The sequence below is a fragment of the Lithobates pipiens genome, unplaced genomic scaffold, assembly GCF_037356315.1.
Source record: "Lithobates pipiens isolate NorthernLeopardFrog02 unplaced genomic scaffold, aLitPip1_a1.2 Scaffold_16, whole genome shotgun sequence".
In the NCBI taxonomy this organism is placed as follows: Eukaryota; Metazoa; Chordata; class Amphibia; order Anura; family Ranidae; genus Lithobates; species Lithobates pipiens.
Genome location: NW_027507748.1, coordinates 556181252 through 556203097, shown reverse-complemented (window position 1 = coordinate 556203097; position 21846 = coordinate 556181252). Strand labels below are relative to the sequence as shown.

Here is a 21846-nt window from a genome sequence, read left to right as displayed (position 1 = left end):
AAGCCACTCCAGTCTGGTTTCCAGTGGCGCCCTCTGTGTGCAGGAGAGAACCAACAATGGCTGGGAATTGACGTCACCCATAGAGTTACTAAGGGGCTTCCATTGTCGACTGCCTCTCCTACACACTCCTACACACAGAAGCAGCCACTGACAGCTCAGCATGGGACCAGACCAGCTGCAGAACAGCTAAGTATAGAGATTTCTTTTTTACAGGGCTAGATAGATTAGGTTTAGAATGTGGCTGCGAGTGGGTTTAGAGTTAGTTAGGTTTTGGCTGAACTTCTACCTTAATAATAAAGTTGGCAGCACCTCCACCGAGGACAGGGCCTCTGTGAACAGAGGGAATTCCTTTCCTGGGAAATTAATCAAAGTAATTGGGAGCAGAGGAACTACTGCAACCAGCATATAACATTAACCGTAAGTATATAGAGGCACACCAGTTTAGAAATAATACAATCTTTATAGAAGAAAAGATTAATAATAGTACAAACATCCAATGTACAAACAGGTATTATCAGCAAGAGTCCCAGCAATAGTCCTGGTGGAATTGTACACATATACTGGGTATATACAGTTATTAAAAGAGAACTATGGCCAAAGTTCTTTTGGCCATACTTCTCATGTGGATCACAGCAGTGTACTTCTGTGATCCAGAATCAGCTGACAGCAGGCTAGAATCCGCTGTCAACAGCCCTCTAAATATGTTTTATATCGTCTTGGTCTGGGCATACCCCGAAACAGGTGGCCAGATAGGTCGGAAGATATCAAGCAATCCTAGCTGGGGTATAGTACCACCGAGTCAGTATCTTATATGAATTCTCGATTGTCAGAACAGTATGAGAAGATTTATGAAGCATCTCACATATCTTAATCCATACCTCGGAAGGCTTAGAGGTTGCAATATCTCGCTCCCAACTTATAGACCGGCATGTGAACATTTAGATTACCTAATATAGAGCATTATAATAAAGAGACCAAACCCTTAGTCCTCGGGTTAGTACGTTATCTGGACTCGAACACCGTCTGAGGAGTGGACCAGTCATGATTTTTAGTTAGGGACTCTAGTAGATGACAGATCTGTAAATATTGAATTCTCTCAATATCAGGTCAGGTATTGGATGCAATTCTCTAAAAGTTTGGAATGATTGGATGCCCCAGGTGGGTAAAAGAGAATGAACAGTTGTAAATGTATTCAGTTGCCACCTCCAATAATCCTGTTGGTATTCCTGTCCCAGAGGTAAAAGAGGACAGCTAAAGAGAGGCAGTTAAGGGAAATGGGGTCTGTCTGTATCCATCATATCACTATAAGTCCACTGTGGAATAGCCATCTCAGCACACAATTGAGCCAAATCCTTAATTTTTGCAGCTTTATAATAGAAAAGGATAATTAGGAACTCCACACCTCCAGCAGACTTTGGCTTATAAGTTAAGTGTATATTCAAGCGGGGTCTATAAGAGCCCCAAGATAAGCTTATGTATAAGGTGTTGCAGTGTACCAAGAACATGAAGCAGTACCAAAACCGGGAATCTAATCACATTCAAGATCCTCTGCCTCACCCTCAATACCTATTCAAGAAAATAAAACACTACACGCTCAACCGCAGTCTTCGATCCTCTAACCAAAACCTCCTCCTCGTTCCCAAATCTGGGTACAAATCAAAGGGGGAACGGAGATTCGCTGTCCAAGGACCACGGCTACGGAATGCTCTACCAACCAACATTCGCTTGGAAGAAAACCTCCAGGTCTTCAGAAAAAAACTCAAGACCTTCCTCTTCTAGAAGCTGGACAACAAAGCTCCACACAGCGCCTTGATGCGATTCAGTTCGCTTTGTGCGCTATACAAATTATTCATTCATTCATTCATTCATTCGTTCATCTGGCACAGTGCATGTGAAAGAGATACTTTCTATGTCATAAGAATTCAGATGACCACTCAAGAAGTTATGGGCGGCTGCAGTTAAACTATTGGAAAATAGGAATACTTGCATAACAGTCTTCACTTTTGGTCTGGGTAAAAATACAACAGCAGCAACTCCCCTAGACATCACATGTGTCTGAGACTTTCTCTTTTTCTCCACTCCCTCCTTCTGGACTTTCTTAATCCAGACCAGAGAGACAGGAAGTGCTAATACATAATTATACATAACTTTGGGGCATTAGCAGCTAACAATAGAGGACAGCAGATCCCTACACTTCTAAAACGCAATAAGGGGCAGTTATCACCTGAATCACACAGGAAAATGAATTCCTATGCGACTTGATGCAGTGTGATTCATATGAATGGGCTGAAATCACACTGGATCACACAACTACTTTTCAAAAATGCTTCCCCTTTAAATCAATACCAGGTGACGGGGCTCGCGAGGCACCAATCTCGCCGATGGAGGCAGCAACATTCACTTCCTTCACTAGTTCCGTCTACCTGGAGCCGCGTTCAAAATGAACGGACTTTTCTCCGTGTATGAGCAAGTCCGTTCATTTGAAAAGTCCTAGCACACAGATGGGCGGATTGTCCGCCAGATTGCCGAGTCCGGCAGACAATTTTGAGTCAAAACTTCTTTCTAAGTCCGCCGGACTTTTGGGAACAAAAAGTCCGCCGGAGCCCACACACGGGCGAATAATCCGATCGTGTGTACGCGGCATTAGGGTTGGTGCCTATCTTCTCTGTTATTTTATTTTAGTTGCAAGATGAATACTGTCTGCTGTGAGCTATATTTTCACATTCCTCAGTTTTTGTATATGGGAATAAATCATTTAAAACTTAAGTGATACCACATCAGTTCTACTCTGCTGAAGTATTACAGGATCCATCTGTAAATGACAGCTTGAGTTCCTCCACATTGTAACGTGCCATATGGTTTTTCTAATCAGAATGTTATTTGTGATCTTACCTGGAGCATTTTAGAGATGCTAAGTAAGAGCTTTCCCTAGCAGCCTGCCTGGCCAGCGAGAATAATTCCACCCTCCGCAGGAGCAAGGTGTTATCCCTTATACAGCATTGAGCTGCTGCTTCATTAATTGTCAGCTGTAGAGTAAACAAGAGACAAGATAAAGAGGGTGTTATTATGCATCTCTATAATATACCTTATCTGTACTACATACATAGTAACAGGAAAAAAATAAATTTCTTTGGCTGACTGAATACATTTTAGATACACAATATGTGCTGCATATACTAACATATGAATTAGCATAAGGATAAGTGCACTTAAGCAAAGTGAACACATGTACAGAGATTGCTTTATATGTGACAGTATACTTGGGTTCACATTATGGCTCTTAAAGTGGTTGTAAACCCTTACAAATCACTTTGACCTACAGGTAAGCCTAGATTAAGGCTTACCTGTAGGTCCAAGAAATATCTCCCAAACCTATACGGTTTAGGAGATATTTGCCCGAAAGCGGGCACCGCTGTCTACGGCGCATGCGCCGTAGACAGCCGCGCGCAGGCGCACTGAGCATGGCATCCTCGATGATAAAGATGCCGCCCAATGCCGCGTGTCTCGGCTCTCATGCGCATGCGCGGGAGTGACGTCATCGCGACTTCGTCGAATGACAGCGGCGGAGCTGCGAGACCCCACCAAGAAGATGGATGCGCCGGACTACAGGGGACAGCGGTGACTTCGCTGGCTCCTGTGTCAGGTAAGTGACACATAATGGACTACTATGCGATGCATAGTAGTCCATTATGCTTTGCCTTTGCAGGGAATGAAAGAGGAAGTAAACTCATCAGGGTTTACTTCCTCTTTAAGGGGCTTTTGAAAGGGGTTAGTTTAGTGAACAAATGACTAGAAAGTAGTCAATTATTAATACATCTCTGTCACTGATCTAAAAATGCAAATAAAGCCGTTTCCTGTAAAAAAATAAGTAAACACATGGCTCTTACCATGGAGGTCAGTAGGAGGAACCGCTGCACCCTGTGGAGGCCACAGGAGACCAACACTCCCAGGAGAGGTTGGTTTCCTAGTAAACTTCAGTTGTCATTTTTCATAAGCAGGAAGGAGAAAGTATTTTCATTCTTTTTTTCCCCAGGAAACAGTTTTCTTTTCATGTTTACATTGCCATCAGGTTAACTTTAAGTAATTTTAAAAGGCTTGGGAAAAAAATGTATGGCTAATAGACATGTGCAGTGTGCACACTGAAATATTTTGTTTCGGAATTTAATTTTCATCTGAATTTTTTTTTTTATTTAGTTACTCCCGAAATTCGTTTTTATTTATTTCTTTTCGTTAAAAAAAGCATTTGTCTGAAAAATCTGAAATAATTAAGGTCAAATCTGTCATTGAAGGCTTATGGTGTCTGTTAAATGTTCTAAGAAGATTCGACGGAGCAGCTAAACTGTACGACACCACAATCGTACATTTTCGATCGAATGTTCCACTTACAAGCTATAGTAGAATTCTAATGTTGTATGACACTATTAATAATTACATTTATTAAATATCATTACTAGTCAACCAACATTAGAATTCTTCTATAGCCTATGGGCAGAGCAATGGACCATAAATGTGTGCTCGCGGCAACTGCTTCATCGAATCTTCATGTCAAATATTTTCTCTCTATGTCAAATAATCTTGGACTAATAGAGTTAAGTTAGGCACATTCGACCTTTTTTGATATTGTCTCTATAATGTCAAATCTTTTCTCTCTATATCTATATCGAGCCCATTCGGATGAACATGTATTTGGACGAAAACAAATGTACATGTCAAATGGCTAATAGGCCCCGAGAATCAGGAGCTAGCTAGAAAAATCTAGGCACCCATAGTATCTTTTATAGGGGAAAGCAAGAAGAGAAAATACTGAGATTATGATCTGCCCAGGCCAAAACAATTGGTCAGAATCTAGCTATCATTTTTCTCAAATAAGCAAAAAGAAGAGATGCACATTGAACTGTTTATTATTTATTTTCTTCATTTCACATACACATGCCCCATTCTGTGTAAAATAAGCAAGCGTGGAGGAGGAGATCTTATAAAAAAAGACACCATTTGTTGGTGACCTATACTTTGTTTATTGTACCAGCTTATCTTCATCTAAACTAAGGTTTACTTTACTAAATGTAAGTGGAGTGTACCAGTGGGACATCAATAATTCAGTGGTGGGCAGGAGAAATGAAAAAGCAGATCTTCTTCACATGATCAGAACGTCAACAGTACTGCACATTATACAGTATTAAACCAGGCCCAGGTTCACATCATTACTTTATTGGACTTCACAATTTAGTGAATGTACCCAGTTATTTATGTAGCCACCCTGTCAAATTTAGTTTGGCGGGTGGTAAACAATCTAGCTAATTTATAGTCTACTTGTTCATTTGGTTTTACCCTCCTCTACCAGTAGGAGGAGAAACTACAGTAGAACTGACTTGTGAATAGTCATTCTTATCCCTAGCCAACCTGTAAGCAGGCGCTTCCAAGGAGATTCTAAAGTGTTACATTTTTTTTGCCATGTTGATGCTCTAAGGTTAATCAGGTCGACTATGTTGGTACTTGCTATATTGCAGAATTGTTGCACTGTGTCTTGCTAAGCCAGTGCTTCCTAAAAAGGAAGAGTTATTGCTACTGGACAGGTTTTCCCACTCTTTCCAGGAAAGTTACCACCCCTGCAGGCCATACCATATAAATAGGGGCTTGTTAGAGCCCTTGAGAGAGGTTAGGGGAAAGTCTACCAAAATGTAGCTGTTACTCTGTCAGACTGAACTACCCCCTGGGGGGAGCCCAGTCAGGCTTCCCGGTGGGGTCCAGAACCTATGAACTTACATGGACTTGTGCTACCTTAACTGGACTCTATTATGGATTATTGCTACCTCTTGTGGATTTACTGCCTATCATGGACTCTTGCCCTGAGAATGACTCAGATTTGGCAATCAGCCTAAGATATGACTGCCTCACTGGGCACTATTCAGGGGTACTAGAGAGTTTTGTACCAAAAAGCATGTGGAAGATGTCTTTGAGAACTGTTTACATGTTACCTGCAATTAATTCAGTAAATGATCTTTATTGTTCATCTAAATTGTCTGCTCTGAAGTCTCTAAATGGGTGTATACATGGTGTATCAAAAGAACAGGGCTTACAACAAGGGACTGAAGAAGTTAGAGAAGATACAGTACAGGTGTCTAAGGAGCAGAATCTTGTCCAGAGGAAGCTATATTGTCATTGCTAGGACTACCGTATTTATGTCACTTGCTAAAGCCACCCAACCAGCAAGGAAACAGGTAACATAGCAGGTGTGTAGGGGACAGATGATCTGGTATTGAAGGGGGGTTATGCTTGGCCTCTTTACTAGCGGCTGATTCCCCACATACTGGGACTGACCTCACGGCACAGAGTGCTTAGGAACCCAGCCTGGGAGTCACGGTTGATGTAGTGAGGCCTTGGTAGAAGAACAAGTTTGAAACTATGGATAAGTGCATTTTCTGTATCCAATAGTAATAGACAGAACACTGTCGCTGGGAGTGAGGTGACGGAACTGCTGAGTTAGTGGAGACTGTTACAAGTTCCACAGTACCAGCTCAGAAATGCTGTACACCTGGGGAGAGGTAGTCTCCAACAGTTGTGTCCGAAGTGCTTTAGTGTCAATAGTGTAAAAAGTGTGACCATGTGTTAACTGTGCTCTGCTCGCTTCTACGTCTGGAGTATCGCATTAATATTGATTTCACAAGACCATGGCTCCTGCCTGAGTTACATGCATTAGTGAATGCATTTCCAATGTCCCCGCTAAGACGCCTTATGCCCAGCCCACAACCCTGTAGGATGTTTATGACCACTGGTGCATGCTGGTGCACTGGTACATGCCATCTGTTGATATGCCACTATTTTATTAGTAATATATACGCTTAGATGAAATGCCGGTCCATCCCTGTCTCTGGGGGGGTACCACCATGCTTCCAGAGGTCAGGGGGTGCTACAGTTACAGAGGGTACACATCTTTAGTTCTTAGTGCTGTATATTTTGGCCTGTTGTATTACAGCAAGGTGCCAGGTAGTCTGTTGTCTGCTCTCCGATTTCTACTACAATGAGCACACGCCTCTTCTATCTGCCTTTCTACTAAAAGAGCTATCCCAATAGAAGCTGCCAAGCAGCATGCACAATTAAGTCTTCTGTATCGGGCTAAAAACAACACAGACTCAAACAAACATCTACAAAGTCAGCTGTGGTGATGTCTATGACTATCTGTTGTCATTCTGGCACAGAATGCTTACATATTGTAGGCTGCTACTGAGCATTGCTCAACAGATTTGTGCCGAAACCAAGCAAAGAAAATCTTACATTATAATCTATTTTATTATCTAAATATAAACTTGCAATTTACACATGAGCTATGACACTAATAATAGAGCTGATGCGATTTCACCTTTATGTCATTCAACTTGTATATTTTTATGTTTGCTTTTGGCGTGAAAAATAGTGAGTGTAAGCAGTGGCGTACTAACTAGGGGGCGGGGGGGGGGGCGGTCCGCCCCAGGTGCCACACATTGAGGGGTGTCAGGCGGCTCCCCTGTATGAAACAGTGAGAGTGGGACAGGCTTGGTAGTGCAGCCGATGTGACATGCTGAGCAGGGAGACCTCAGGCAGAATGACCCATTGTCACAATGCTCTCACTCTCTGTTAAATTCTAACAGCCCAGTGAGTGAGTACAACTCACCCCCCCTCCCTCCACAGAGATGGAAGAGTCTGCATTAGCTCTGCCCCCTCTCTCCCCTGCGTGTCCCATCCATGCTCCGTGCAGCCCGTGTGCTGAGCTGTGCTGCGTCTGAAAGGAATGTGGGGGCGGGAACATTTAAAAAGAACATCCAAGTACGTTATCAGCACTGTCCCTGTGTCCAGACTCTGCCCTCTCTCTCCCAAATCTCATTCACTCCCCCTCTTTCCCCTGTTGTCCCCCAGAGTCTTTCCATCATGTTCCCATCATATTCCCATCATATTCCCATCATGATCCTTTACCAGGGTTTACACTAGTGTGTTCATAGACATTGCATGTGATTCGCACCGAATTGCTGTGCAAATCACATGCAATGTCTGTGCGATGCAAATTCAGCCATACAAAATGTATGGCTGAAATCGCATTTGCACCAAAATGGTGAGGGACCCTTTTTTTGGTCTGCACTGGAATTGGATTGGATGGGTGTCTACACCTATACAATCCGATTCCTGCACCATTTCACAGTTCTCACTGCGATTTGCAAACCGATCTGGGGATGTCATTAATTTTACATTGACACCCGTAGCAACTTGCAAAGGGCATCGTGAACAGCCAACAAGCAACATGCAATGCAGGAATCTGCACTGGAATCTCGCCGATTCCTGCATTGCATATATGTGAACCAGGACTCAAGTGGGTTCACACTGATGCGCTGTGGTTCAGTTGCCTCAATTTTCACTACAGTCCCACAGACTTTTATTAGGTTACACATTTTTGCACCATTTTCTGAAAGTGCACCGAATGTCCTCTATACTGAATCTTTCAGAAAACACAGTAAAATTACACAAGCTAATAGACGTCTGTGGGACTGCAGCTAAAAATGAGGATTATATGCAGAAAAACTGCATATACCCCAGCACTGCGACAAACCCCTGGACACCAGTGTGAACCCAAAGGCTTCAGGGTGCTGTGTAATGTAAAGGGGTCCTGAAGTGCAGGGGGTTGTGTAATGTAAAGGGGTCCTGAAGTGGAGGGGGTTGTGTAATGTAAAGGGGTCCTGAAGTGCAGGGGGTTGTGTAATGTAAAGGGGTCCTGAAGTGCAGGGGGTTGTGTAATGTAAATGGGTCCAGAGGTGCAGGGGGTTGTGTAATGAAAAGGGGTCCTGAAGTGCAGGGGGTTGTGTAATGTAAAGGGGTCCAGAGGTGCAGGGGGTTGTATAATGTAAAGGGGTCCAGAGATGCAGGGTGCTGTGTAGTGTAAAGGGGTCCAGGAGGTGCAGAGGGTTTTGTAATGTAAAGGTGTCTTGAGGTAAAGGGTGTTGTGTAATGTAAAGGGGTCTATAGTTGCAGGGTGCTGTGTAATGTAAAGGGGCCCTGAGGTTCAGGGGGTTGTGTAATGTAAATGGGTCTAGAGGTGCAGGGTGCTGTGTAATGCAAAGGGGTCCAAAGGTGCAGAGGGTTTTGTAATGTAAAGGTGTCCTGAGGTGCAGGGTGTTGTGTAATGTAAAGGGGTCTAGAGGTGCAGGGTGCTGTGTAATGTAAAGGGACCCTGAGGTTCAGGGGGTTTTGCAATGTAAATGGGTCCAGGGGTGCAGGGTGCTGTGTAATGTAAAGGGGTCCGAAGGTGCAGAGGGTTTTGTAATGTAAAGGTGTCCGGAGGTGCACAGTGCTGTGTAATGTAAAGGGGTCCAGAGGTGCAGGGGGCTGTGTAATGTAAAGGGGTCCAGAGGTGCAGGGGGATGTGTAATGTAAAGGGGTCCAGAGGTGCAGGGGGCTGTGTAATGTAAAGGGGTCCAGAGGTGCAGGGGGCTATGTAATGTAAAGGGATCCAGGAGGTGCAGAGGGTTTTGTAATGTAAAGGTGTCCTGAGGTGCAGGGTGCTGTGTAATGTAAAGGGGTCTAGAGGTGCAGGGTGCTGTGTAATGTAAAGGGGTCTAGAGGTGCAGGGGGTTGTGTAATGTAAAGGGGTCTAGAGGTGCAGGGGGTTGTGTAATGTAAATGGGTCCAGAGGTGCAGGGGGGTTGTGTAATGTAAAGGGGTCCAGAGGTTCACCGGTTCTGTAATGTAAAGAGGTCCAGAGGTGTGTAATGTAAAGGGATCCAGAGCTGCGGGGGGCTGTGCAATGTAAAGGGGTCCAGTTGTGGAGAGGGGGTACAAAGTAGTGACAAAGAGGTATGCAGGGCACACAGTGCGGTGTTTTTACATTTTAAAGTGTGGGGGGGTGCCAGATATAGGAGTCGCCCTGGGTGCCGAATGCTCTAGGTATGCCCCTGAGTGTAAGAAAGAATGATAAACAGGTTAGTGCAAAATGTTTCTCAACACAACAGTGGAATTTAGCCCCTCCACATAAGTTTTGAGTGGAGGACAGTGCACAGAGGCTCAGAGCATCTGAGAGATGTAGGTCATTGGGGTTTATTTACTAAAAGCAAATAGACTAATTACTTTTTTTTTTTTTTTTTTTTTTTTTAACAGAAAATTTTATTAGACAAATCAGCATTACATTGCAAAGTACAGTAGATCCGATATTACACAGTTGTAGAAAGGAAAAAAAGAAAACAAAAAAAACAAAAACACCTTCATCCAGTAACCATTCTTAAATCAATAATCCAGCAGTACAGATAACAGGAGCATCCATAACTCTATCATAAATGCAGGACATTCCCAGCGAAACTTCACAGCCATCATGCAGGTACCTGACATTTGCGCGAGCCCGCGGAAGGGGGGGGGCCAGGGAGGAAATGGTCGGGAGAGAGAGGACAGGGCGGTCAGCCGGGGGGGGGGGGGGGAATCCCCACCGTGTCAGCTCAACTCAAAGTTAGGGGGAGGGGGAACCAAGATCAGCGGACGCATCTATCCAGGATGACCAAATTTTATCAAATTTCCCCGGGCATTGTCTACTTTCATAGGTCAGCTTATACAGGGGGAGCACCAGGTTCACTGATTTCCTCCACAAGGCAGGGGTAGGGGGGTCCTCGAGTTTCCATTTCAATAGAATCTCGCGTCTGGCATAATACAATGCGAAGGTAAGGCACAGTTTACAGTACCTGTCCCCCTCAACGTCTGCCAAATGGCTCAATAGTAGGGTTTGAGGGTCGACCTGAAGGTTCGATCCGGTCACAGCATTTAGCGTAGAAACCACTTCCTCCCAGTAGGGCTGGATTTTGGGACATGACCAGACCATGTGCCAGAAAGTGCCCTCCTCCTGCTTACACCTTTGACAATTAGGGTCTCTTTGGGGGTAAATCCGTGCCAGCCTCTGCGGGGTGAAGTATGCCCTATGCAGGAATTTAAATTGTATAAACCTGTCTTTCGCGGCTATCATTGTTGGAATGTAAGAAGTCAGGCACTCCTCCCATTCCTCCTCCCCTAGGGACGGAATGTCCGAACTCCACTTCTCCCGGGTCTTGGTCAAACTAGTATCATGTTCCACCGTTAGGTAAAGATATAAGGTCGACAGAGTTCTCCCCATCACCCTGGAAGTCAGTAGGCGTTCAATGGAGTCCGATTCCAGAGTCAGAGGGGCAGGAAACTGAGCCCCAAAGGCGTGCTTCAGTTGCCAATATCTGAACTGGAAAGAAATTGGAAGCCCATATGTACGTCTCAGTTCTTGGAAAGTCATTAGCCTACCCTGATGAACTATGTGCTTTAAAGTAACGATTCCTCTTTTCGCCCACAGAGAAGGGTCTGGGATACTATTCAGGTGAGGGAGCATGGGGTTGCCCCATAGGGGCATATGTGGGGAGATGTGATTGGGCTTACCATAGCTCCTCCTTGCCTCCCGCCAGACCCTCACCGTGGTACGCATCAAGCCCGTCATGGAGGAGCTCGCTCTAAGCCCCCGAAATGGTAGGTTGCTCAGAGCTGCATAGGAGCCAAGGATGGCTGCCTCCAGGGTGACCGCCGGGTTTTGTGTGGGCTGGGAGAACCACCACCGAATTGTGACCAAAACGGCCGCCCAGTAGTAGATCTGAAAATTTGGGAGCGCCAGCCCCCCCCCCGATAGTGGGAGATATAGTATCTGCTTAGCTACCCTGGGGGGTCTTCCAGCCCAGACAAAGGATATCAACAGACTCTCCAGTCTCTTGAAAAAAGTCCTGGGGATGTGGATGGGGGTATTACGAAAGAAATACAGGTACTTGGGGAGATAGATCATTTTTAACAAATTGACTCTGCCCACTGGGGATAAAGGGAGAGATCGCCATGCCGCGCACCTAGCCCCTAGTTGCGTCATGAGTGGCTGTATATTGTCCTCCGGATAGTTCTGAACTCTACCACTGACCCTAATCCCCAGGTACATGAAACTGTCCACCCATTTAAGCTGCGGATGAGGCACGCGAGGGGTCGAGGAGTGGAGTGGGAAAAGAACCGATTTGTCCCAATTGATGCGGATACCGGAGTACCGACCGAATCGATTAATCAGTTCCAGTGCAGTGCCCAAAGAAGACGACGCGTCCGCTAAATAAAGCAGAGCGTCATCTGCATACAAGGACAGCTTTTCCTCGATGGGCCCTACCTGTATTCCCTTTATCCCAGCATCCGCTCTCAGCAAGATAGCCAAGGGCTCCATCGCGAGGGCGAATAAGGCTGGTGAGAGGGGGCACCCCTGTCTCGTACCCCGTGCCAGCTGAAACTGCCCGGAGAGACAGCCATTGGTACGGATTCTAGCAGAGGGGCTGCGGTACAGCATGCGGATCCAATTCGTAAATCCCGGGCCAAATCCGAATCGCGAGAGCACCTCCCATAGGTAACCCCACTCGACAGAGTCGAAAGCCTTCTCCGCGTCGAGTGAGGCCACCACACCAGTCCCCCTCCCGGCCGCTCTATCTATGTGCGTGAGTAGGCGTCTGATATTAATGTCTGTGCCTCTGCCCGGCATAAAACCTGTTTGGTCGCTATGGACAAGGGCCGTGATGACTAAATTTAGTCTGTTGGCCAGGATTTTGGCCAGTATTTTCGCGTCCGCATTTAACAGTGATATAGGGCGGTATGACGAACACAAGGTGGGGTCTTTCCCCGGCTTGGGGATCACCACTATGATCGCCTCGCTCATGGTGTCGGGAAGTTTATCAATATGCGACGACGCAGAGAAAAGATGGTGGAGTCTTTCAGAAAGCTCCGTAGCGTAGTGCTTATAGAATTCCGCCGGGATTCCGTCCGGTCCCGGCGTCTTACCCGCCTGCATAGATTTAAGCGCCTGGAGAATCTCCAGGACCGTGATAGGGGCGTCCAACCTATTTCGGTACGTTTCCGTGAGGATTGGTATATCTATGTCGGCCAAGTAAGTCGTTAGTTCTTCCTTACTGTAATCCGACCTAGAGGTGTAGAGAGATGTATAAAACTCTGCAAAACAGTTGTTAATCCCATCTGGGGTGTGAAGCAACTGACCGGAGTTATCCCTGATATGTGAAATGCTCAGCCCCCCTGCCTGTTCTCTGGAGAGCCAGGCCAGCATCCTACCCGACCTCTCCCCCTGCTCAAAGATCCGCTGGGACTGAGCCAGCATTCTCTTCTGGGTGAGAGAGGTACGGAGATCAACAGCCTCCCTGGTCAGGATTTGCAGTTGCCGATAATGGTGGGGATCCCGAGTGCGGACAAAAAGAGCCTCCGCGCGGACCGCCTCCTCTTCTGCCTTTTTTAGCTCTGCTCTACGTTCCCTGCGTATTTTGCCTATGATAGTCTGATAGTGTCCCCTCGTGGTAGCCTTAAAGGCATCCCACACTACCGTGACCCCAGCCGAACCTGCATTCTCCTCCCAATAGCTGTTCAATTCGGTCCTAAAATGAGTGTCCACAGCGGCATCTGAGATCCAGAACCTGGAAAGCCTCCATAGTCTAACCGCTGGTCCCAGGGAAAGATCCAATGTCAGGAACAAAGGTGCATGGTCAGATATCCCCCTGGGCAATATTTGTATATCTACGACCCTTGGGAGGACTGGGCTCCGCGCAAAGACCAAGTCAATGCGGGAGAATGTTTTGTGGGTGGCAGAGTGACATGTAAATGCCCGAGACCCGGGGTGTCTCCACCTCCAGACATCCGTCAGGCCATATGTGTCTGCCCAGGCAGCAAGCCCAGGTCCATGGTGTCCCCCTGGAGTCAGTCTGTCCATGTCTGGGTCAGGAACTAGATTAAAATCACCCAGGATAAGAGCATTATCAGAGGCAAACTCGGCCATCTTACTAGTGATTTGGTTCAGCACCAGCAATGAGGCCGGCGGGGGCAAGTACAATCCCACAATGGTCCAGGTCATTGAGTAAATTGTCGCATGAACAATGACATACCTGCCGTCCGGGTCCAAGGCCAGATCCAGGAGCCGAAAGGGGAGGGACTTCAATACCAGGACACTCACCCCCCTGGCAAAACTAGAGTGGGTGGAGTGGTAATGGTACCCCACCCAGGGTTTTTTAAGGGAAAGCAGCCTACTTCCAATGAGGTGCGTCTCCTGGAGTATGCATATATGTGGGTTATAGCTTTTAAGAAATTGGAACACCAGGGATCGCTTAACCGGGGAGTTCAATCCCCTGGTGTTCCAGGATACAATGTTAAGTGTGGACATGGCTTCTGGGGGCAGTGGAAGGATCAGGATCATTGTGGAACCCGGCTCCCGGATTGGACCGCTGGACCCGGGACATACATATCTGAGGACAATGCAACACTGAAATATCAATATTTTTAGTAAACAAGTACAACAAAACTAAACAGAGAACAAACAAAAAACCCCAATAACCATACATGAGAAAAGAAAAAGGGAAACAAAAGTCCCTGGCCCCGTTAGGGGAACAGTCCCCACCCCCCACCCCACCCAACCCCCTTAAACTGAGGAGGGTATCCATCCCAAAGTGCATCAGCTCGCCGGCTGCAACTGGGGGTCCGTGCAGGAGGCAAGTTCCACCCCTCCCAGACATCCTGGGGGGGGTGCAGGTAACCAAGTGAGCGGCTCACTAGGCGTGAGGCAACCGCCTGCTCTATAAAGAAGGCTGACAGGGACAGGGACCTGGGAGGATAAAGAAAAATTGCAGATTGTCCCATCAGTGAAAATGATCCAAAAAGGGGGGAAGAAGGAGCATATGGTATGAGCCCCCATGCTCCAGGAGGGAGCAGGAAAGGGCAAAGAGGAGCGGCGTGTCACAGTCCTCTCCCGACCGTATCTCAGGTCAGGGGTATCAACTTAAACTCCCGCTACTGGGGAGGTTTCTGCCAGCGTTAGAGGTGAGCCCACCATCGGTGCAAACTGGGCACAACAGGTGCAACAAAGGTCGTGGGCATCCCAACAGTAGAATGGATTGTAAACAATTCCGAAGAGGTAGTTAGTCGATCAGCGGGCGGGCGCCAGCGAATCAATCCAGGCGGATGCCTCTCCGGGGGTGTTAAAGAAGCGGGTCGTCTCTCCATCCTGGACTCGTAGACGGGCCGGAAAAAGAACACTATAGCGGATGTTACGTGCTCTCAAAGTCGCTTTCACGTAATCAAAGGATTTCCTGAGCTTCTGAGTCTCCACCGAGTAGTCAGGGAAGATCATCAGTCTGGCATTCTGATATTGAAGGTCGCCGACCGTTCTAGAAGCGTGGAGAACTGCATCACGGTCTCTGAAATTGAGGAGGCGGAGGATGAAGGTTCGCGGGGGGGCTCCAGGAGGCCCCGGTTTAGGTGGTACACGGTGCGCCCTTTCCACTGCAAAGTGAGGCGAGAAACGAGCAGCAGGGAGGAGGTCCCGCAGCATGCCCTCCACAAAGCAGGTGGGGTTGTTCCCCTCAACCCCCTCCGGGAGGCCGACAATGCGGAGATTATTGCGCCGGTTCCTATTCTCTGCATCTTCGGCTCTGTATTCCAAGGCTTTAACTTTAGTTTGAAGGGTGCGAAGTGCAGCTCCATGCTCGGACACTGTGTCTTCAGTATTGCTCACCCTTTGCTCAGTCTCAGTAACCCTGGATCTGAGTTTGTCTATGTCCTGTCTGATAAGACCCATATCCAGCTGCACGGCTTCCATTTTGGCTGTTAGGGTGGTTTGACAAGTGGCAATGGCCGCCATGACCTCCGCCAGCCAGGGAGGCCGGGACTCGGCTGGATCCATGGGGGCCGTCTGGGAAGCTCTATGGGCACTTCGTGTGGTACGGGTCTCCTCCTGGGGGACCAAGTCTTCCCGGGGGGGGGGTCCGGCTGGGATGGAAAAGACAGACGCTTACCCCCTTTACTAAAATTCTTGCCAGAGTTCCGGCGCCTCATTCAGATGGAGTGGCGCAGGACAAGTCCAGGTGGGTTCAGAGAATGTCCGCCGGCAAGTCCCTGGTGCCTCGGCTGTAGAGTCCGGGTGTCGTCGGACCGTAAAGGGAGGGCTGTGATTTGTGTGGGCAGAAGGGCCCGTTCCTGTGCCAAGGCGGCCCTTGATCCGTCGGCTGGGGTCCCCCAGGACAGCTGGGGCGCTAAAAAAGTCCCCCGCCCGGTTTCACCTCTCAGGGGCCGTCAGGGGGGCCACCCCCCAAACTCCCTCCAATCAATGTCCCAGAGAGCCCAGTATACCGGGGGGGGGGGGGGGAGTCTGCAGTGTGCAGGCCAGGCAGGGGATCCCATCTCAGTGCAGGGGGGAGGTTTGCAGAATGGAGCCCCCGGGCCGTCCGCAGGCCGTCAGGAAAGGCCCCGGTCGCGGCCTACTCGCCTCCGGATGTCCAGGTTCTGCCCCACCACGTATGGGGTCCGCCACAGGCCGCGGGGGGTGCCGCTCCGGGAGTACTGCAGGTGCTCGGGCGGGGGCCGTCAGGAAAGGCCGCGGTCGCGGCCTACTCACCGCCGGAGGTCCGGATTCCGCTTCTGGGCCGCCACTATCCGCCAGGCAGGGGTCCACCCTCCGTGCAGCCACCAGTCTCGGGGGTCCCACCGCGATCCTCCGCGAGCACCGCGCTCCGCCGCCCGGGCGAGGGCCGCCAGGAAAGTCCGCGGCTTCGGCCTAAAACACCGGCAAGGCCGCGGAGCAGTCGGGAGAGCGCCGGGCTCTCGGTCTTCTCCCGCTGGGCCACGGGGCCAACAAACACCAACCCCAGGCTCCAGAGGGGCTGATTGTGGAGGATAAAAGTCCTGGATCCGGGTGATTTTATTGCAGAAGCGGAGCTCACTAAAAAAGCAGCCGCTCACAGTGCAGACTAATTACTTTGAAAGGAAACTTTCACATTGCAAAATAATTTTCCCTGAGCTTAATGAATGTTATGAGAAGTCACTTTACAAAGAATACCCTATCATGCAACAAACAAAAATAAAATATTTTTGCTTGCACTTGATTTGATGATGGAAGTCAACAGAGCGTCGCCTAATTCACTAAGCTAAGGGAAAATTCCCTTGCAATGTGAAAGACTTATTTGCCTCTAGTAATTCTTCCCCATTGTTCTTAGTTCTTGAATCTTTGGATCCCACCAGCCTCTCAATATTAGCTTAGAAAGTTCTGTAGTGTACAATTTTTTCAGGTAGAGAAAATCAGTCAAAAAAAATCCAAAGCTATTGGGCTCCAGTAGCTCCACAGTCTCATCGCAGTTGGTGATCTTGTTCTCTACTTGACCCATCTTTTTCTTAAAAAAATGCGTTTTATTGTTATTTTCATCACAGGAAGTACAATAGCAACATTTCACATGTAATGCATAATATAGGCATAACGACATCACGCTATCAGCACTTCTATCTGACAATGTACTTGACCCATCTTTAGAGAAATCACCAATGTCACCAGGACAGAGGGAGGGATGTCATCTCCCCACTCACTGTCAAATCTTGATAATGTTTTTGCAGCTGCTTGTTAGCAGGTCCCAGTTTGGCTGTCAGCTCAGTCAATGTACCTTAAAACTCAGTTTTAAGGGTCAGGGTTGAGTTTTGGGTAGACATAAAAAGAGCAAACTCTTCTATCAAAGTATGATCTCCTACTTGAAAAATACAATTTATAAAAAATAAAATGAAATTAAAAATTAACCATAAGCCCATCTGCATTGCCAGGTTTCCCTTAGTCCGCTTGCAAAGTCCTTCAAACACATGTTGATTCTACCATTAAGTGCACGTAATGTAGCTTTCTGTGATGTTGTAACCACAATGATGTACTGCTCCTGAATCCAGAGCGGAGTTCTCAGTCTCCAGTAGGCTGTGCCCATGTGTCTGCTTGCACTACAATGGAATGAAAACATTTTTGCAGGAAGTGAGCCTATATTATCTGCATTATTACTGTTTACCAAGTCTGAAGCTAATGACCACACCTAGTTCTGCCCATTGCTTTTTGGCTTGGCATCACTGTCCCTGTTGCTGAAACCCTCTCACTGTGGGGTGCAGTGTCTGGGAGAGGTAGTGTATGAGATACAAATGCCAGGGAGGGTTAAAGTGAAATTTTAGCTTACATTTAAGCCGGCCATACATGGATCAAAATTTGACAGGTTCAACAGGGACTGGCTGAATTTCAATCTGTGTATGGGCAGGGAGATTGTATTGAAGTTGATCTACTGATTGATTTCCTGGTTTCTTGCCTAGGAAAATTATGTCATACATCCCAGGAGTCTTTGGAGGGGAGGAGAGGAGGGGAGGAGGGGTTTTGTCAGCTAAGCACACCCTCCTGCATGGATGCTTGAGCTAATGGCAGATGGATTCCAGGAAATAAATGCTACATGAATCATGTGCCCTTCTTCCATATTGCCATGGCCAGAAATGTTAGGGGGTGTTTTTCAAAATGATTTCTAAACAGAATAAAGTATAGAGACATGAATGGAATGGGGAGATTGCTTTGAATATTAAAAATGTATTAAATACAGGCATACCTCACTTTACACACACTTACTTTACGTACACTCACGAGTACGGACACATTGGTGTCTATGGAAAATCTTGGTCAACTTGACATAGCACTGCTCCTGGTTTTTAACATTGGTGTCAATGGTAAATCTTGGTTAACTTGATGTGGCACTATCATACCACATATCCAAATTTGGGGTCGGCCAGCTTGCCTAGATATTCAGTTATGCCTGCAAATGACTATTGCAATGCATTACATGCATTGAGAAGTGAAAAAAGGTATTGCTTCACTTTTTTGATGCTTGTATCATAATTAAATGAACAAAAAATATAGTATATTTCTAGTAGATGCCCATACTGAGTTATTATTTAAAACAGAGTAACAATTTGGAATCGGATCAACCACCTGTTTTTACCGCCACCTGCTCGCCCGTGTGAAAGAGACCTAAAAGCTTTGACAATGAATTACAATGACACAAAAGACCTCAGGTGGCACAGTATCTTTTGTTAGCATGCACCACAGCCGCCAATCAGATGCAAACTTTCATTCCAGCGGTACTAGAGCAGACTTTTATACCTTTAAACAGCAAAAAAGCTACCTATAAAATCTAAAGGCCAGAACGCTGGAGAAATTGTTCTCAGCTATCAATCCTTCAGATGACAGTTTTCTATTACAGATACAATTATCTGATGTACCATATAAATGTATTATTAGAAATTAGTTGGTACACTCTGTGCCGTTCTGAATGTAAATCCAATAATAACCGACCCCATCAGAGCTCATTATCAATGTCCGTACTGGAACTTTAATTTAATAACACAAAGCAAGCTTTTACTCCCTGTGTGAGCTCCTGAAAAGAGCACTGCTCGGTATGCCCAATTGCCCATATACTTTGACTGTTAAGCTGGCCTTACACTGTTTGATTTTTAGCTACTTCCCGATGAACTTGACAAAATTTACTTTGATGGCCTCCACCCACCAGATAGCCTTCAATTGAAGGAATGGGGTGGGAAAATGATGGATGAATGGTGGCTGCATAAAATCAGATGCAGCCGATGTTGGAGTAACCTGACAGCAACCCAAAATGGATGCTAGAATATAGCAGCCTCACAGGGAGGTATGTCCATTTGCAGGCTGAACTAAAAAGATCTAGTAGCATAAAACCAGACTGGATCATCTTTGATCGCCTTTTTGGCCTTGGTGGACCAATAACGACGTTGTGACGTCACTTTTTGAACCCAGATCTCTCCATAAAGCGGACCTACATAGTTACATAGTAGGTGAGGTTGAAAAAAGACACCAGTTCATCAATTCCAACCTATGTGTGTGATTATATCATCCTGTCATCCTTATTTCTATTACAAGGGATGTTTACATTCATTGTAATAGGAAAATAAGTAAAAAAAATTAAATGGACAGCATAAATATAAAAAATGTGAAATAAAATAAATAAGAAAATAATTATTTAAAACACCCCATCAATCCGTGCTCGTGCACAGAAGCAAATGCATACATAAGTTGCATGCGCATATGTAAATGTTTTTCGCACAACACACCAGAAGTATCTTCGTGAATGTTAAAGTGAGAGCAATAATTCTAGCGCTAGATCCCCTGTGTAACTCTAAAAAGTTAAGTACCATAGTTTGTCGAGCGTTTGACGAGCATGCGCAAATTTAAAAGCGTGACGTGTTAGGTCTATATTTACTCAGCGTAACATCATCTTTCATATTATACAAAAAAAAGGGGATATATATTGTGTTTTGGTTTTAATTATTTTAAAACGCATTTTTTCCCCCAAAATTGCATTTTGAAAAAAAGATGCGCAAATACCATGTAACATAAAAACGATTGACATTTTATTTCCTAGGGTCTTTGCTAAAAAAAAGTACCTTTTTTCCAATCGATATATAGCTGCCACCTGACCCAGATCTTTCCCTGCAGACAGGCTGGGAAAGGTATGGATCATGTGATAGCTGTATATCGATGAGGAAAAGGGTACTTTTTCTTAGCAGAGATAAGCAGGAGCTTCTAGTCCTCTGCTGCTGGTCACATGTTAAAAAACAAACAAAAAAAACAGCCTTTAGAAAGCAGAGTACAAGTGAATAATTAATATCAACTGTTTTAGAAATAATATTGTGTGGGTGGATTTCTGCCAGTCACAGGCTGTGTAACACCCCTCCAGCCTGTGTCTTGGAATAAGAGGGAGGTGATTCCTTCATTAATCTACATGTAATACCATACCCCATTGTGTTTAGCTGGTTAGTGGACAAGGAGGAGAAGGGAGGGAGTGGGTAGTCATTTACCACTGTGTATATGCCAAGTGTAACTCTATAGTCACATGGGCTGCAAAAAATGTGAGAAAATGCTCAGCATAGAGTCACTGAAAACTGAGCATGTACAGAGTTACCACCACAGCTGCAAAATCCCTACCGGAATTGGGGACCTAAGCAGAAGGTGGAAATAGAGAGCAGCAGGATCAACCAGGTTTTTGCAGAATACTGAAAATGAATCTCATAGAGACTGAATGAGTATGAACAGCATGTAATACAGCAATTATTGATAGTTTTATATGATATGGGTTTAGTGACACTTTAGGTAGAAACATCCACTGCATGTTTCCTTTAGGGGTTGGAGGAGTGCAGAGACCTTTTCCCAAAATAAAATAGATTTCAGTGACTATCTTGTGAACTTTGAAGATTAAAGTCCATTTATGGTCAAAATTTAAAATCATATATTAATTTCTACTTTATATTTCAGTTATTTCAAGCCTACTCCTGTCTGAGCAAAAATTAAAACGCACACTGTGACTTTAGACCTCCTTTAATTTTCCCTCAATACTTTTATTCGTAGATACAGAGATGAGCAAGAGCTTGTTCTAATATATATTTTTATTATTTTAGTATATGTACTTTAGTGTGCATGATCTGGGCACGACAGGGGTTCACTTTAAAGTAGTCAACACTAATGTCAGCACATAAGTGGAGACCAAAACCAACTGCTGGAGGGGTGTAGAAGACTTCTACCCAAACCGCACCTCACACTCTTCATTACCTTACACCAACCTGCAGTTCTGCTGCTTATATCCCTGTAAGCCTCTCTTATCTCAGCAAAGCGGTATAGAAGTGGGGCTAGCTGCAGTGATGGCAGTAGAGTAGAGAACTACCATGTCACTGCCCACAATGCTACCCCTTTTTTTACATTCTCTTCTCTCCCCACCAGCCTCTCTGCATTACTGGAGTGTACAGCAATGCAGCAGAGTAGTGGTAGTGGACAACAGTAGTAGAGAAGCAGCAGCTAGCAGTGGCCCATCCATCCACCCTTCACCAGACATAGCTCCAGCAACTCTTAAGACCCTGTCCACACAATAATGAGGCGGGGGGGGGGGGGTGGTAGTTGTACTGTATAGGAGAATACCTAGAAAGCCCTGCAAACCTCTCTCAGTGGCAGTTATT

The 21846-nt window shown here is 46.1% G+C and overlaps 1 protein-coding gene across 1 annotated transcript in view; it reads right to left on the bottom strand.

The window, feature by feature from the left end:
- Positions 1 to 21846, bottom strand: part of NAB2 (NGFI-A binding protein 2) — an 87398-nt gene that overhangs the window by 26732 nt on the left and 38820 nt on the right. The window contains exon 3 of the mRNA XM_077483567.1: positions 2893 to 3026. Coding sequence (XP_077339693.1) covers positions 2893 to 3026 — 134 coding nt within the window. The remainder of the gene's footprint in view (positions 1 to 2892; positions 3027 to 21846) is intronic.